Below are 15,846 nucleotides of genomic sequence, written 5' to 3'. Positions count from 1 at the left end.
TTCTCCTGAATCATCTTAATCTTTTCCGTAGTCTGTTGAACAATCTCCGGTCCAACCACAGCACTCTCACCGGACTCATACCAACATAAAGGCGTCCGACATCTCCTACCATACAAAGCTTCAAATGGTGCCATACCAATGCTCGAATGAAAACTATTGTTGTAGGTAAACTCAATCAAAGGTAAATAACAATCCCAAGCACCTCCCTTTTCCAAAACACAAGCCCTCAAAAGATCCTCCAGTGACTGAATCGTCCTCTCAGTCTGACCATCAGTCTGCGGATGATATGCAGAACTCAATCTCAACTTAGTTCCCAAAGCCCTCTGCAAACCTTCCCAGAACTTCGATGTAAATCTAGGATCTCTGTCCGAAACAATACTCGACGGAATACCATGCAAACTTACAATCTTCTCAATATACAACTCAGCTAATCTCTCTAACGGATAATCCATTCTGATCGGAATGAAATGAGCCGATTTCGTCAATCTATCAACAATCACCCAAATGGCTTCAAAATTCTTATTTGTCCTCGGTAACCCAGAAACAAAATCCATACTGATACTATCCCACTTCCACTCTGGAATAACCAACGGTTGCATTAGCCCAGACGGCTTCTGATGCTCAATCTTCGACTTCTGACAAGTCAAACAAGAATAAACAAAACTCGCAATTTCTCTTTTCATTCCCGGCCACCAAAATAACTTTTTCAAATCATGATACATCTTCGTAGCTCCAGGATGAATACTTAAGCCACTACGATGTCCTTCCTCAAGAATACTCTTCTTCAGTTCGGTAACATCCGGAATACACACCCGATTACCAAATTTCAAAACACCATTCTCATCAACTCTGAATTCACCACCTTGACCTTGATTCACTAAAGTCAACTTATCAACCAAAAGCACATCGGATTTCTGACCCTCTCTAATCTCATCCAGAATACCACTCGTTAACTTCAACATTCCCAATTTAACACTATTGTGGGTACTCTCACACCCCAAACTCAAGTCTCTAAACTGCTCAAGTAGATCCAATTCCTTAACCATTAACATAGACATATGCAATGATTTCCGACTCAATGCATCAGCCACTACGTTTGCTTTACCCGGATGGTAATTCAAACCAAAGTCATAATCCTTCAAAAACTCTAACCATCTCCTCTGTCTCATATTCAGCTCTTTCTGATCAAACAAATACTTTAAACTCTTATGGTCGCTGAAAACCTCAAATCTTGACCCGTACAAGTAATGTCTCCATAACTTCAGAACAAATACCACGGCTGCCAACTCTAAATCGTGCGTCGGATAGTTCCTCTCATGAACCCTCAGTTGTCTCGAAGCATAAGCTATAACCTGCTTATTCTGCATCAACACACCACCCAAACCCAACAATGAAGCATCACAGAAAACCTCAAATAGTTCTGACGGACTTGGTAATATCAAAATAGGAGTAGTAGTTAACCTTCTCTTTAACTCTTGGAAACCTTCTTCACATTTCGAGTCCCAAACAAACGCTTGCCCCTTTCTAGTCAACATCGTCAACGGTAACGCCAACTTAGAAAATCCTTCAATGAACTTCCTATAATAACCTGCAAGTCCAAGAAAACTTCTTATCTCAGAAACCGACTTCGGAGCTTCCCACTTAGATACCGCTTCTATCTTAGAAGGATCAACAGCAACACCACCTCTGGAAATCACATGACCAAGAAAACTAACCTCTTTTAACCAAAATTCACACTTAGACAGTTTAGCAAATAACTTCTTTTCTCGTAGAACTCCTAAAACCACTCTCAAATGTTCAGCATGCTCTTCTTCAGATTTCGAATACACCAAAATGTCATCAATAAACACCACAACAAACTGATCTAGGTACGGATGGAAAATCCTATTCATATACTCCATAAATACTCCAGGCGCATTAGTCACACCAAAAGGCATTACAGAATATTCATAATGTCCATACCTTGTTCTGAAAGCAGTCTTCTGAATATCCTCAGCTTTCACACGTATCTGATGATACCCAGATCTCAAATCTATTTTGCTGAACACACTCGCACCAACCAACTGATCCATCAAATCATCAATCCTCGGCAAAGGATACCGATTCTTGATCGTCACTTTATTCAGTTGCCTGTAGTCCACACACAACCTCATAGTAACTTCTTTCTTCTTAACTAATAACACTGGTGCACCCCACGGTGACACACTCGGACGAATAAATTTCTTATCCAACAGATCTTCCAGCTGACTCTTCAATTCAGTTAACTCAACAGCAGACATACGGTACGGAGCCATCGATATCGGCCTAGTACCAGGTACCAAATCAATCGAGAACTCAACTTCACGCTCTGGTGGTAATTCATTCACTTCTTCAGGAAACACATCAGGAAAATCACACACCACAACTAGATCGCAAATCGCCAGTTTATCTTTAGCCTCCAAAGTCGCTAACAGCATAAACAACTCTGCCCCATCTGCTACTTCCTCATTCACCTGCCTTGCTGATAGAAACAAATCCTTTCCTTCCTCAATCTCAGGAAATATCACAGTCTTATCAAAACAGTTGATAGAAACTCGGTTAAACACCAACCAGTTCATACCCAGAATAACGTCAATCTGCACTAGTGGAAGACACACAAGGTCCATCCCAAAGCTTCTACCAAAAATACTCAAAGGACAATTCAAACAAACTGAAGTAGTAGTCACTGAACCCTTCGCAGGAGTATCAATCACCATACTTCCATGCATCTCAGATATCTCTAACTTAAGTTTCACAGCACAATCCAAAGATATAAAGCAATGAGTCGCACCTGTGTCAATAATAGCTACAAGAGGAAAGCCATTAATATAACACGTACCTCGGATCAAACGATCGTCTGCAGAAGTCTCAGAACCCGATAAAGCAAAGACCTTGCCTCCCGACTGGTTCTCTCTCTTCGGCTTAGGACACTGTGGACTGATATGACCCACCTCTCCACAGTTGAAACAAGTCACAGTCTTCAACCGGCACTCTGCAGCCAAGTGACCACCTTTGCCACACTTAAAACACTTCTTCTCATTACTGGTACACTCATGGAAACGATGTCCAGCCTGACCACATCTGTAACACTTAGCAGGGGCACTGGAGTCTCCCCCACTAGGCCTCTTCATCCCACTTTGTCTCTGGAAACCTTTGCCAGCTGCATACGGTTTCCCACGATCATTCTGATTCTTGCCTTTCCTATCAACCCTTTGCTGATAGCTCTCTGCTCTAGCCTTGGAATCCTGTTCAAAAATCCTGCAACAGTCAACCAAATCAGAAAACACTCTAATCCGCTGATACCCAATAGCCTGCTTAATCTCGGGACGTAACCCGTTCTCAAACTTCACACATTTCGAAAATTCCCCAGTAGCCTCATCATAGGGAGTATAATACTTTGACAGCTCTGTGAACTTAGCAGCATACTCAGTAACAGACCTGTTACCCTGTTTCAATTCCAAGAATTCTATCTCTTTCTTTCCTCTGACATCCTCTGGAAAATACTTCCTCAGGAATCTCTCTCTGAACACAGCCCAAGTGATCTCAGCATTCCCAGCAGATTCCAACTCAGTACGGGTAGCAACCCACCAGTCATCTGCTTCTTCTGACAGCATATGCGTACCGAACCTGACCTTCTGGTTATCGGCACACTCAGTCACTTGGAAGATCCTCTCGATCTCCTTCAACCACTTCTGAGCGCCATCTGGATCGTATGCTCCCTTGAACATTGGAGGATTGTTCTTCTGGAACTCACTCAGTTGACGAGCAGCTCCCATTCCCACAACATTCGGATTTCCTCCAAGTACTCCAGCTAGCATACCCAGAGCCTCAGCAATCGCAGCATCATCTCTACCTCTTCCAGCCATCTCTATTCTGAAAACCCAACAAGCTAAAACAATAAGTACTGATAGGGTTACACAACACCTATCCCGTACAGGGGAAACAGAATAATTACGACTCGACTCGACCGACTATGCTCTGATACCACTAATGTAACACCCTTCTAAAATACCCCCAAATATTTAATTAAAATAATAAATATCTCAATCAGAGTAAATATGCAATTAAGGGTGTCACACAATCACTTCACACCATTCAACAATATAACTGTCATGCTCTTTTATTAATTCAAAACATAAGCATTTTTGCATAAAACGCAGCGGATATAAATCTCATCAATCATGTAAAACATGTAACATGTTGCATGTAAAATTATTCAATAAGGTAAAACATCCCATCCCGATGTTACATCTATCAGAGCACGACCCACTAAGGAGACTACACTAGACTCCAAGCACTAGCTTCTACTCAATCACTGCTCGTTACCTGAAAAGTAGTTGTAAGGGTGAGTTTCTCAATCGATATAATAAGCATTATAAATTAACATGTAATGCCAAGTAATTTCACACATTCATCACCCTAATCAGATCATACATTCAGCAGCGGCAACATCAACTAAAATCATACTCAACTCAACCACAAAACACATGTATAATATTGGAATACATCCATTCATATTATATGCCATACAATACAAATGCAATGAGACTCCATGCATGCGGTACCGACTATTCGTGAACATATAGTTCAACTTCACCGACCAAATCCAGGTACGGCTACCAAGCTCACTAGTCCCACTCATTTGAGACCTAGTGACTCACATCACTAATTCCTCACCATGGGAATTAGCTACCACCCCAAGGGCCATGCTATGCACGCTAAATCACCTAGCATGCAAACATCAACAACAATTCACAATAACTCATCACTAATTCCTCACCATGGGAATTAGCTACCACCATAAAGGCCACAACATGCATGCTAATCACCTAGCAATGCTACATCATCAACAACAATTCAAGAATAGATATATGCTCACACTCTAAGCCATAAAACAGTCTATTCACAAATGCACACATAACTGATACATTCACAGCATCATGCATACCATCACACATCATCAGTATTTTATCACATAAGCATATCATATCATGCCAAATAACAACCACAGTATTAGCACACTCTACTAATACCTATACTACTCACAACAACGGGGAATGTTCCCTAATATATCATACATCAGCTAAATCACATTACTCGGCTGAACAGCTAAAAACTGCACAACAACAGCTCAGGAAAATCACAAGTCTGCCCATACGCGTACTGCCTAGTCCCATACGCGTATGGCCCATTCCTCAGCCAAATCCCATACGCGTAACACCATCTCATACGCGTATGCTACGCGTATCACTTCCCCATACGCGTACCAACAGAGACCAAACCACGTTCAAAACATCATCTTCCTCATCCATACGCGTATTGCCTAGTGCCATACGCGTACCATGCCATCTCATACGCGTATTGCCTAGTGCCATACGCGTATGACCAGAAACCAGACTTCCAGATCTGCTATGGCTTTCTCTGCTACGAGATCTATCCAATTCAACCTTCCACAGTCCAATTTTTCACAATAATCGTTCATATCATCTAACACGAATCATAACCTATTCGATCTCACAATTTCTAACACTATTGCATCTAATTCCTACGAATTTCCTTCAATTTTAATCCAGATTCGTTCATCCCAAAAGTTCACAATTTTCAGCATAATTATTCCAATCAGAGGTAAATCAATGGTTTATCACTACCCATGACATATTATCCCATAATACCCATTAATCGACGATAAACCCCCCTTACCTGAGTTAATCCGGCGAATCTTTAAGCTTCAAGCTTTTCCTTCCTTCGACCCTTGTTCTCTGGCTTTCTTTGCCCTTTTCCACTTTTCTGTCTCTTTTCCCTTTTCACGTGAAAATAACCCTTTTTACCAAATGGAACCTATTTACTGATTTTTACTTTTATTCCAATAATAACAAAATAATCCAATAATAATAATCCCAATAATATTCCAATAATTATTATTCCAATAATAATAATAATTCCAATTATTTAATTAAATTAATAAATATATTATTAACTCAATTTAAATAATTATCTTATTTTATCGGGGTGTTACACTATGCATATTAATGGATCAGAGATCAACATTCACTGTCTTAATTTTATCAAACCTTTACTTTATTGGATTTAGTATTATGTTATGGACAACCTAAACTCGTGTTTTCCAAATATTACTTGTTACTCTGCTCATGTTAGTTTAAAATAAGAATACTTACAAAAGTTCAATCTAAACCTCTTCCACTCCCTGTGGGTATGATATCATTGCTATTATCACTTGTTGCAATTAAAACATACATGTATACTTGCATGTGACACCTATAATCGTTTTTACGCACAACAAGTTTTTGGCGCCGTTGTCGGGGAGTCCCAAGAAGTATTTTGAACTACTGTATTGATTATTTTTGTTTGAAAATAGCATTTATGCTTTTTACGTTTCATGTACTCTAGTGTCACGATAGGTGTAGAGCATATGCATGCACAGGTTGTTATCTCAAGAATATAAAGAAGATCTTGAACCTGAAAGAACATTCCGAATACGTAGGAGATTGATACGTGCTACGCAATAGCAAGAAGAAGGAAATCTTATTCCTGAAGCTCAAGAATTCCAAGAGTGGGTACCAGAAGACACAATAATGGCTGAACCCGACATCATTGGCATAACTAATGATAAGGCACGCAGTACCAGAGACTATGCAGTCTTTGATCCCAGTGCCATGAATACTGGAATCATTAGGCCTGAGATAACCGTTGTTCAATTCAAGTTCAAGCCTATGATGTTTCAGATGCTGCAAGCTATTGGGCAATATTCTGGATCTGCTCATGAAGATCCTCATCTTCACTTGAGACAATTTCTGGAGGTGGCCAACAATTTCAAAATTCCAGGCATAACGGATGATGCATTCAAGTTGATATTCTTTCGACATTCTCTAAGGGATGGAGCCAAAAGTTGGTTAAATTCCTTAGAGCCTAATTCCATTGATACTTGGAACACTTTGGCTGGAAATGTTTTGTACAAGTATTTTCCTCCTGTCAAGAATGCAAAGATGAGAAATGAAATCACTTCATTCAGACAAGAAGAGGATGAGTCCCTATTTGATGCATGGGAAATATTCAAGGAGTTTCTTAGACAATGTCCTCACCACGGGATACCTATTTGTATACATCTTGAAACATTTTACAATGGGATGGTGCCATCTTCAAGAAACATGTTAGATTCCTTCAGTGGTGGAGCTTTGTTGTCCAAATATTATAAAGAAGGATACAAGTTGATAGAGAGCATCAAGATCAAAACTTACCAATTGCCTGTTACAATGGCTGAAGGAAGTCAAACATCAAATAAACCTGTTGGTGTCCATGAAGTTTCTGAATCCAACACTCTTGCTGCTCAAATAGCCTGAATTCATCAGATGATGAATAATATGATGACTTCCCATGAAGTAGCAAAACCTGAACCAATCAAGGTGGTTACTGACGCGACAATAGTTGCTTGTGTATACTATGAAGGAGCATACTTATTTGAAGAACGTTCATTAAACCCCGTGTCTGTTAACTATGTTGGCAACAACAAGTACAACAACCCCTACAATAACACTTACAATCTAGGCTGGCACAATCATCCTAATTTTTCATGGAGCAACACTCAAAATCAACTCAACAAGCCCCAAGCAACATAACACACTAAAGCACCACAAGTTCTTCTTGGTTATTCTGCACCGAACTATCCTTCAAATAAAGGAAATAACTGGTTGAAGAATGTTCTAAAAAATCTTTCATTCAAGAGGAAAAACCTCAGTTTCAAACGCAAGGAGCAAGTATTAAAAACCTTGAGAATCAAGTAGGGAAAATTGTTACTGCCCTTAGTTATAGAAACATGGGAACTCTTCCCAACTCTACTAAAGCCTCTGTCACTACCTCAGGAGCCAAGAGTATTGAAACTTGCAAACCTATCAAACTAAGGAGTGGTAAAGAATGTGAAGGATCAACAAGTCAACAATCAAGTGGAGAATTGACACCACAAGACACTAGTGCAGAAAAAGAGTCCACTGAGGAACCGACTTCAGAGGAACAAAGAGGAAACAGTGACAAGAGAAGCAATGAGGGCATGATTTTTGGTTAAAAAGGTAGAAGGGACTCGTGCCTGAAGCTAACAAGACACCAAAGATTTTTCAAGAAAGACCACCACCGCCTTTTCCTCAAAGGATTAGGCAAACAAAGAAAGAACATGAGTTTGGTAAATTCATGGAGATTAAGGATAATCACCATGTTTAATTTAGCTTTAATTTTGTCATTCTGTTTGTGTGTTACATGTTATATTTTGTTTGTATGTTTTCCATTTATTTTTGCTATAAAAAAAAAAGAAGCTGATTGTAACCCCTTGGATCAAGAACTTTTTTTTGGATACTCAAAATAAAAATAAGTGGATTGTATTTTTTTTTGGAAACACAGTTTATCAAGCTAAATTAAAGTGTTTGTTATAGAGGTTGTTGATAATTTATGTCACGCCCCTGGTAGTTGGTTAAATAAGAAAAGCCTTTTTGAGAAAATGATTTGTTTTGAAAATGAGAAACAAGTGAGCCCGTGAGGAATCATTAAGGGGAGGATAATATTGCTCAATTAAGACTTAATTTTTCAAAGGACACCCTACACAAATTAAATAAACACACAATTTGTGTAATTGGAGTAAGCCAAAGTGCACTTCAAAATAAGTTCATGTGCCCAAAATTGGAGGAACATGTTCCTGTGCCCGAAACTGGAGGAATAACCAGTGTCTTAATCACAGTAACAGGTTGGACTCATTACAAGTGAGATCCCATCTAGTGAAAAGGTGAAACATTATGCAAAATAATATTAAATAAGTAGAAGTGTGGTCCATGGAATTTCATGAAAGAAAGTCAAGAAAAGAGTTAGTTAACCTCCCCCCCCCCCCTCTTGAAACCAAAAGATAACCCTTGCAGCTCAGGCTTGATAAATCAGAATTGAAGTTAGGCTAGCTTATTTCTCCGAAGAGTACTGGCGTGACTGTAGTAGTCATATAAAGCTCAAACACACATTCACTTCAGATCAATTGCAAGACTGAGTTGTGCCAATTTTTGAGATGGTTCACCATAGTAAAATTCCAAGTGTCTTTACATAAATGTGCTTTGATCTAATTAGGTTATGATTAGTACTTTTCGGTTAATCCTTGTCACATCACCCGAGGATAGGTGATAGTTCAAGTTTGGGGGTGTGATAATCCACTTTTAGTGTGTCATTATTATCCCATTTCATTTTTATTTATGTGATAAGTTCAATGACTATTTGTTAAGTTTTAGTGTTTTTATCTTATTTTGCTTGGAGCATAATAGGTGCTCCTTTTGTAGTTTTCATGTGTTTGTTTTTGAATTTCAAGGCAGTTTAAGGCAAGCTGAGGCATGGTTGGTCTAGAGAGAGTATGGAAGAGAGAGATGAAAGGAAAATGAAAAGTTTGTTGAAGTTCATAAGAAGATAATGGCCAAGAGCATAAGGAATGCATATTTCCAGGGCTTACATGGCAGATTTGTGCTTGGAAGAAATATTAAATCAAATGGATAAGATCAATTGCACATGAAGACAAAGAAATGGTACGGTGGGGACCACCAATACAAATAGCGCTCCATACATACAAACGCATCGCCGCCTGAACCTCTACACCACCTGTTGCAGCAATCCGTGTCGGATGCTTTGTCTTCCAACTAATGTTTATACTTGATTGCTTGTTCACAAAGAATGAAGGAAAAAGTGGAATATGCTGAGTTGAAATATGGGATGAACCTTGTTTGCATCAAAAGCCCATGATCCGAGGCCTTCCATCTTTCACATCCACACTTTGCCTATAAAATCCGACCTTGGGAATTGAAGAATATAACCAAAAAAAAAAGTTCCACACACACCAAGAAAGAAGTTCAATAGTCTTAGTATGAATTTAAGAATATTCAGTGCAAGGTTTTATAAGAAAAGAGTGAGTTCTTCTTCTCACCCATTCCTGTACTCATTCCTGAGAGCTGGAGCGAATGGAGTCTTCATTTGATGTTTATCCAACACAAGAGATCTTCAAGTTACTAATAGGTTGTCATTTCTTTTACATCTTTTGTTTAAGTATGTTCTCTATCAGTTCCAGTTCATTAGTTTGTACTAAGCTCACCGTGAGCTAAACCCTTGTTTGTTGAGCAATGTGAAGTTAATATAATGTTGCCTTTATGTTAAAATGATGTGATGTTAGTATCTTGTTTTGTTATGTGTTTTTATCCTATACATCTGTTTCTTTGAATGATCAACTTAGAAAAAGATAAAAGCTTGTTGTTGTGAGAGATCCAACAACAAGTGAATTTCATAACAAAAGTGGTTAAAACAAGTAGGATAAAGATATTCACTTAATTAACTTTCCTAGAGATAAGAAGTTATAACCATAAATAATTTTCAGAATATAAACCATATGTATTTTAGGGTTATAAGTGAGACTTATAGATTTGTTGCCTTGCCCTATTAATGCATGTTTTGATGTTGTAGAGATACACATAAAGATCATGTTCTGACCTTTTGAGGCACGCCACTTCTCATCATATACACATTTTGGCTACTATGCATATTAATGGATCATAACTCAACATTCACTCTCTTGATTTTATCAAACCTTCACTTTATTGCATTTAGTTCTGTGTTGTGGACAATCTACACTTGTGTTTCCAAATATTGTTTGTTACTCTGATCATGTTAGTTTTAAATAAGAATATTTACAGAAGTTCAATATAAACCCCTTCTACTTCCCGTGGGTACGATATCCTTACTATTATCACTTGCTGCAATTAAAACATACATGTATACTTGCATCCTATAATTATTTTTACGCACGACAACAGTACGAGCAAGCTGAAAAGAAAACTCGATGTTGATCGAGGGTTTATCACATTAGTGGAAAATGATTTGTGAAATGGTTTGAAGTTAATTTTGGAAGAATGAGATTGGTTGAAGATGGTTTGATTTGAGAAAATTGCCTGACTTTGGATTGAGCAGTATTTTTGTTGTTTTTGAAAAAAGGTTGATTTTAATCTTAAGTTAGAAATTAACTAAGATAATAAAACAAACAAAAGGAAAGCGATAAAATTAAGCAAACAATACAACCTGAGGGTAGGGGATACATCTTGCCGAATGAGGGATAAAATAAGGATAGGCGATAGAAGTAAAATCAAAACAAAGCAAAACAAGATACAAGAGATAGGAGCGTACACGACATATTTACAACACACATTCATTGTAATTGAATTGAAAAAAGTAAAGCAAAATGAAACGTGCACGGATCAAGATGCGAGGATGAAAATTGATGTCGCGTTACACAAAGATGTACAAGACTACCAAAAGTAGGCTTCAAATTTGATTTAAAAGTAATGAAATTGAATTGTTGGGTGCACTTTGGCTTACTCCAATTACACACTTTGGATGGTGGAGCTCGGGATTTATAGTGGTTGTTGGAAGGTTTGTTGTCGGAGTGAGGTGGTTTGTGCACGTGAATAATGGGTGGTTCACGACAGTTAGCTCATCGTTGGAGGTAGATTGTTGAGTGATGAACTTGATGTGTAGTGGTGAACAGAAAAAAATGGTTGTTGTTTGAGTTCTGTGAAGGAGGGAAATGTTTGAGTCACTGCGGAATGGTTGGATTTGGTAGGTGAGCCACTGATGAAGGAGGTTATATTGAGGTCGGAACGAAGAAGAACGATAGTTGGTTGTGGGTGGTTAATGGAGGGAGATTTTGAGTTTATGTGTGAAGTGGTGGACGATTGCGGTGAAGGAACAGAGAGACGGAGGAGTTTGTAGCAAGAGGAAAGAGGAACAATAGAAGAAGGAAAAAAGATTTGTGTCAGGAAGAAACGGAAAGATGGAAAGAAAATGTGTTTTGTTAGTTTTTGAAAGATAAGAGCAATATCGAGTTTTTGATCTTTCAAAATGGGATCCTCTCCTCCTCTCTGTTTGCGCCACATGGACTGATTTTTATGGGTTCCTCCCTTTTCAACCAACTCAGGTTGGTATTTATATGACATATTTTAGGGTTTCTAATTTACAAAGCCAAAAATTCCCCCTTGAAGATATCTTTAATATGAAATGAGTTCAAATTAATTAATCTAACTAAAAATCAAACCTTTTTAAATAAGCACAATAAAATCAAACTGAAAACATGATTAATTCTTATTATTTTTTATGAACACTTTGATGAAAAAAGAAAAATAAAAGGGATTAAAATGAGCAAAAATCAGGTATCAAAATGTTTGAAAAATTAAAATGAATGCATTACAATGATCTACGCGAAATAAACTAATGGAAAAGAGATTGGAAAAGATAAAATTTTGCAAAAAAAATGCCCGATTGAAAAGGCTCAGACTGATTAAAATGCGACCGTAAATGAAGTCGAAAAAATAAAACGAGCATTCAGGTTAAACTATGCGAATCATAAATTAATAAAATTGATATCTGCAAGCCCGGTCTCGAAATTTTTTGCCCGCTAATTTTACGCACATTTGCAACTTGATTCAACTAGCTGTTTGTAGAACTGAAACTTTATTCTAAGCAAAGAAAAGTAAAGTTGAATGCATGAAAGTTTAAAATATCCAGGCAAAATTGGGGTATCACAATATGTTTACCATGTTGTTTCTCATTGTTTAAATTAATTAAATAATTAACTATATAAAAATAAGACTTAAATGCACTTTCAGTCCCTCTAATTTAGGCATTTTAGATAATTGATCTCCTTATTACAAAACCAACCATTATGGTCCCTTAATTTTGATGACCTTTGAATTTATGTGGTCCCTCCACTTTTGCATACGTGACAATGATGATTAGGATAACAAAATATTTTTAATTAACTAGAAAGGATGACTAGGATATTTTATTAATTAAAATGTTTTTAACTAATTTAATATTTTTAATATTTTTTAGAGAATTAATAATTTAAATTGTTATTTAATAAATTAATAAATTAAAATTTTGGAAAAGCATTCAGGGTCTAAAGCTCATTTCGTTGCAACATATGTTCAGTTCTCAAAAGCCCATTTTCATCCCGACCCACTTATGCAAAACCTTATACATGTTCAAGCTTAATAAGAAAACGATCTGAGACTCTGCAAAAAGGGATAATGACTAACAGTTCATTCTTCAAACCTGATCAAAAGTTATTGAGATAAATATACAATCTTCTTTCAAGTGGACATGACCTTGGACATAGTTTCCGACTTTGAATTCCATGGGTCACCACTATCCACGAATAATACATCATTCAAAATCAAAGTTGATTTGTAGAATATATGGGATAATGTTCAACAGACACAACATATCGATGAATTTAACAATGAAAGCAAGTCTCTCAAACATGACACGACGACTTCAACTTCTGAGTAACGCTCTTCAAAAATATATTCAAAGGATGAAGTTAGTATAGCTGGCTTGATGGATGAAATATGTGAAGATGCATTTCAAGTAAATGACAATAATGCATGACAATCATATTCTTTTGAATCACAAGTTTACATTCCACATGAAAGAAGCAGCTTAATTGAGGTTGGTAAGATGAATTTGGATGAACCTGAAGTTCTCTCTCTTGAACTAAAGTTGTTTGAGTCAGTGTCGATATTAGGATCAGAAGGTAGTCACACTTCATTTTTGCAAGACGGATTTCCAAAGGTTATATAAAGCTATTGTTTGTCTGAGTTATGCCGTATATCAAAGCTATCTATAACATTATAAAGAGTTATCTAAAATCAAGCCGAGTAATTCCTCACATCAAAGAAATTGAAAGAGGAAATGGATTCGTGAAGACTTCACATTATGGCCTATGTTTGATCCTTCCATGATCTTCCATGCATTTGTGGCACGAGGGACAAACATTCAAGAAATTGATTATTATTCTAGGTTTGATCCTTCCATGATCTTCCATGCATTTAAGTTGTTTTTTTTGTTGTTGTAAATCTTTTAAGTTCCCATTTAAAAATACATAGCAGCAAGAGATAAACAATAATTGAATTTGCTTTTATGTTTTTGTCCCACATCGATTTTTTTACTAATAACGCAAGTGTTTATATAGCTCATATATACATGACATATTATCAATTTGTGTTAGATTATACTTTAAGTAAATGAGCTTAGACCTAAAAATATCTTTTTAATATTTTAATTAATTAAAAAACATAATTTAGATTATTAATATTAATTTAGTTAAAAATATTATTAAATGATAAATTAATTAAAAACATTATTAAATATTAAAATATCTTAGTTAATTATCCTTGTCAGATAATTAAAAATATATTTTTTTAAAATTTTAATCATCATTATCACTAATACAAAAATGAAGGGGATCACACAAATATAAAGACCCATCAAAATTAAGAGATTAAAATTATTGATTTTATTATAGGAAGATAATTATTTAAAATGACTAAACTAAATGAAAAATGTATTTTAAATTTAAAAGTAAAGAAAGTCGTATGAATAAAAAAGTAGTGTAGCGTAGCTTAGAAAAGAAAGTGCCTAGTCACAACCCAACCTTTCTCATCTTACACTCATTCACCCCACTTTCTTTTTCTTTTCTCCGCAACACTTCAAACTCCACACTTTCCTCTCATTGGTTTTCTATCTTCCAAATCAACTATGAAAACAATAACACTTTTCATAAGAGCGATGTTAATACTCATCAATGTGTATCTTCATTTACCAACAACCGATGCAGTAGATCACAATCTCAAAACCACCTCCAAGGAACAGATCCAGTGCACAATGTGTGCTTCTTGTGATAATCCATGTAACCAGGTTTCATCTCCGCCACCACCGTCACCTCCGCCACCTTCCTCCACAAACAACTGCCCTCCCCCTCCCGCTCCACCTACATCGTCCGGTGGTAGTGGAAGTGGAGGTTCATCATACTATTACTCTCCACCTCCACCACCTAATTCTTACACTTACTCATCTCCACCTCCTCCATCATCCAGCAGCGGAAGCGGCGGCGGTGGAACTTACTATTATTACCCTCCGCCTAGCAACAGATACTACGGTCCAGCACCGCCGCCACCTAATCCGATAGTTCCTTATTTTCCTTTTTACTACTACAGTCCTCCGCCACCCTCCGCCGCGTCTCGTTCTCTCTTCAATCCAATTGTTCTCTCATCCTTCTTGCTTTTGATACTTTGATAGAAAAAAAATGAAACCTAAAACGGAAAGGTTTGGAATAACGGCGCAGATTTGCAGATCTAGAAATTCTCAGGGAGTAGTGTTGTAACAGTGTTAGAGTAGAGAAGATCTCGTGAAAGTACCAATTTGCCCTCCTTCAAGAAGCAAAATGCACGTGTATATCTGAAGTAATAATAATTTGGACATGTTTTTCTTTCTAATCATTTTTGTACTCTTTTATTTATGTTAATTAATTTCCTCTCCGAATCATATATTGTTAATCTGCAATTTGTTGACAATTTTCATTTTCCCTTATGCATGGATACATGATGATGATCAAATAAATTGAAATAAATGTGTATGCGACAATTAAAAAGTGTAATTGAAGTGGTTGATTTCGGTTTGTTTTTTATTCCAATTATAGGGTTAATTTCTATTGGCATTAAATTTCATTACATATAGTAATTATATAAGATCAAATTTATGGTTTGGCTCTTGCTAGTATTTTATTTGGGGTGAGGTTTGGCTCAGATGTTGACCTCTCAGTAGCTATTGTTTGCAGGAGAGTCTTACAAATAAACAGGTTATGTCTCAATAAATCATAAATTAAAGACCCCACATTAACGTTCCAATTAGGAGTATATTTTAATGTAGTTTCGTAATGCATGGAAAAATGTCTATAAGTTTGACTTTCAACAA

At 36.9% G+C, this 15,846-nt stretch overlaps 1 protein-coding gene and 1 non-coding gene across 2 annotated transcripts; one reads left to right on the top strand and one right to left on the bottom strand.

Moving 5' to 3' along the window:
- Positions 1-7,019: 7,019 nt before the first annotated feature.
- LOC127077214 (small nucleolar RNA R71) lies at positions 7,020-7,126 on the bottom strand. Its single transcript, XR_007787124.1, has one exon. It is a non-coding gene; the product is annotated as a small nucleolar RNA R71 (small nucleolar RNA).
- Positions 7,127-14,478: 7,352 nt separating this feature from the next.
- On the top strand, positions 14,479-15,551 carry LOC127073237 (leucine-rich repeat extensin-like protein 1). The gene has a single exon (XM_051014369.1). It carries the CDS (start codon positions 14,632-14,634, stop codon positions 15,166-15,168), a length of 537 nt encoding a protein of 178 aa, XP_050870326.1. The 5' UTR covers positions 14,479-14,631; the 3' UTR covers positions 15,169-15,551.
- Positions 15,552-15,846: the final 295 nt, after the last annotated feature.

The sequence above is a fragment of the Lathyrus oleraceus genome, chromosome 4, assembly GCF_024323335.1.
Source record: "Lathyrus oleraceus cultivar Zhongwan6 chromosome 4, CAAS_Psat_ZW6_1.0, whole genome shotgun sequence".
Taxonomy (NCBI): Eukaryota; Viridiplantae; Streptophyta; class Magnoliopsida; order Fabales; family Fabaceae; genus Lathyrus; species Lathyrus oleraceus.
The sequence above is the reverse complement of the archived record's forward strand: the minus strand, read 5'-3'. Positions and strand labels throughout refer to the sequence as shown.

Excerpts from the sequence above, each read along its gene's own strand:
- LOC127073237 (XM_051014369.1), top strand. The coding sequence starts at position 14,632 with ATGAAAACAATAACACTTTTCATAAGAGCGATGTTAATACTCATCAAT.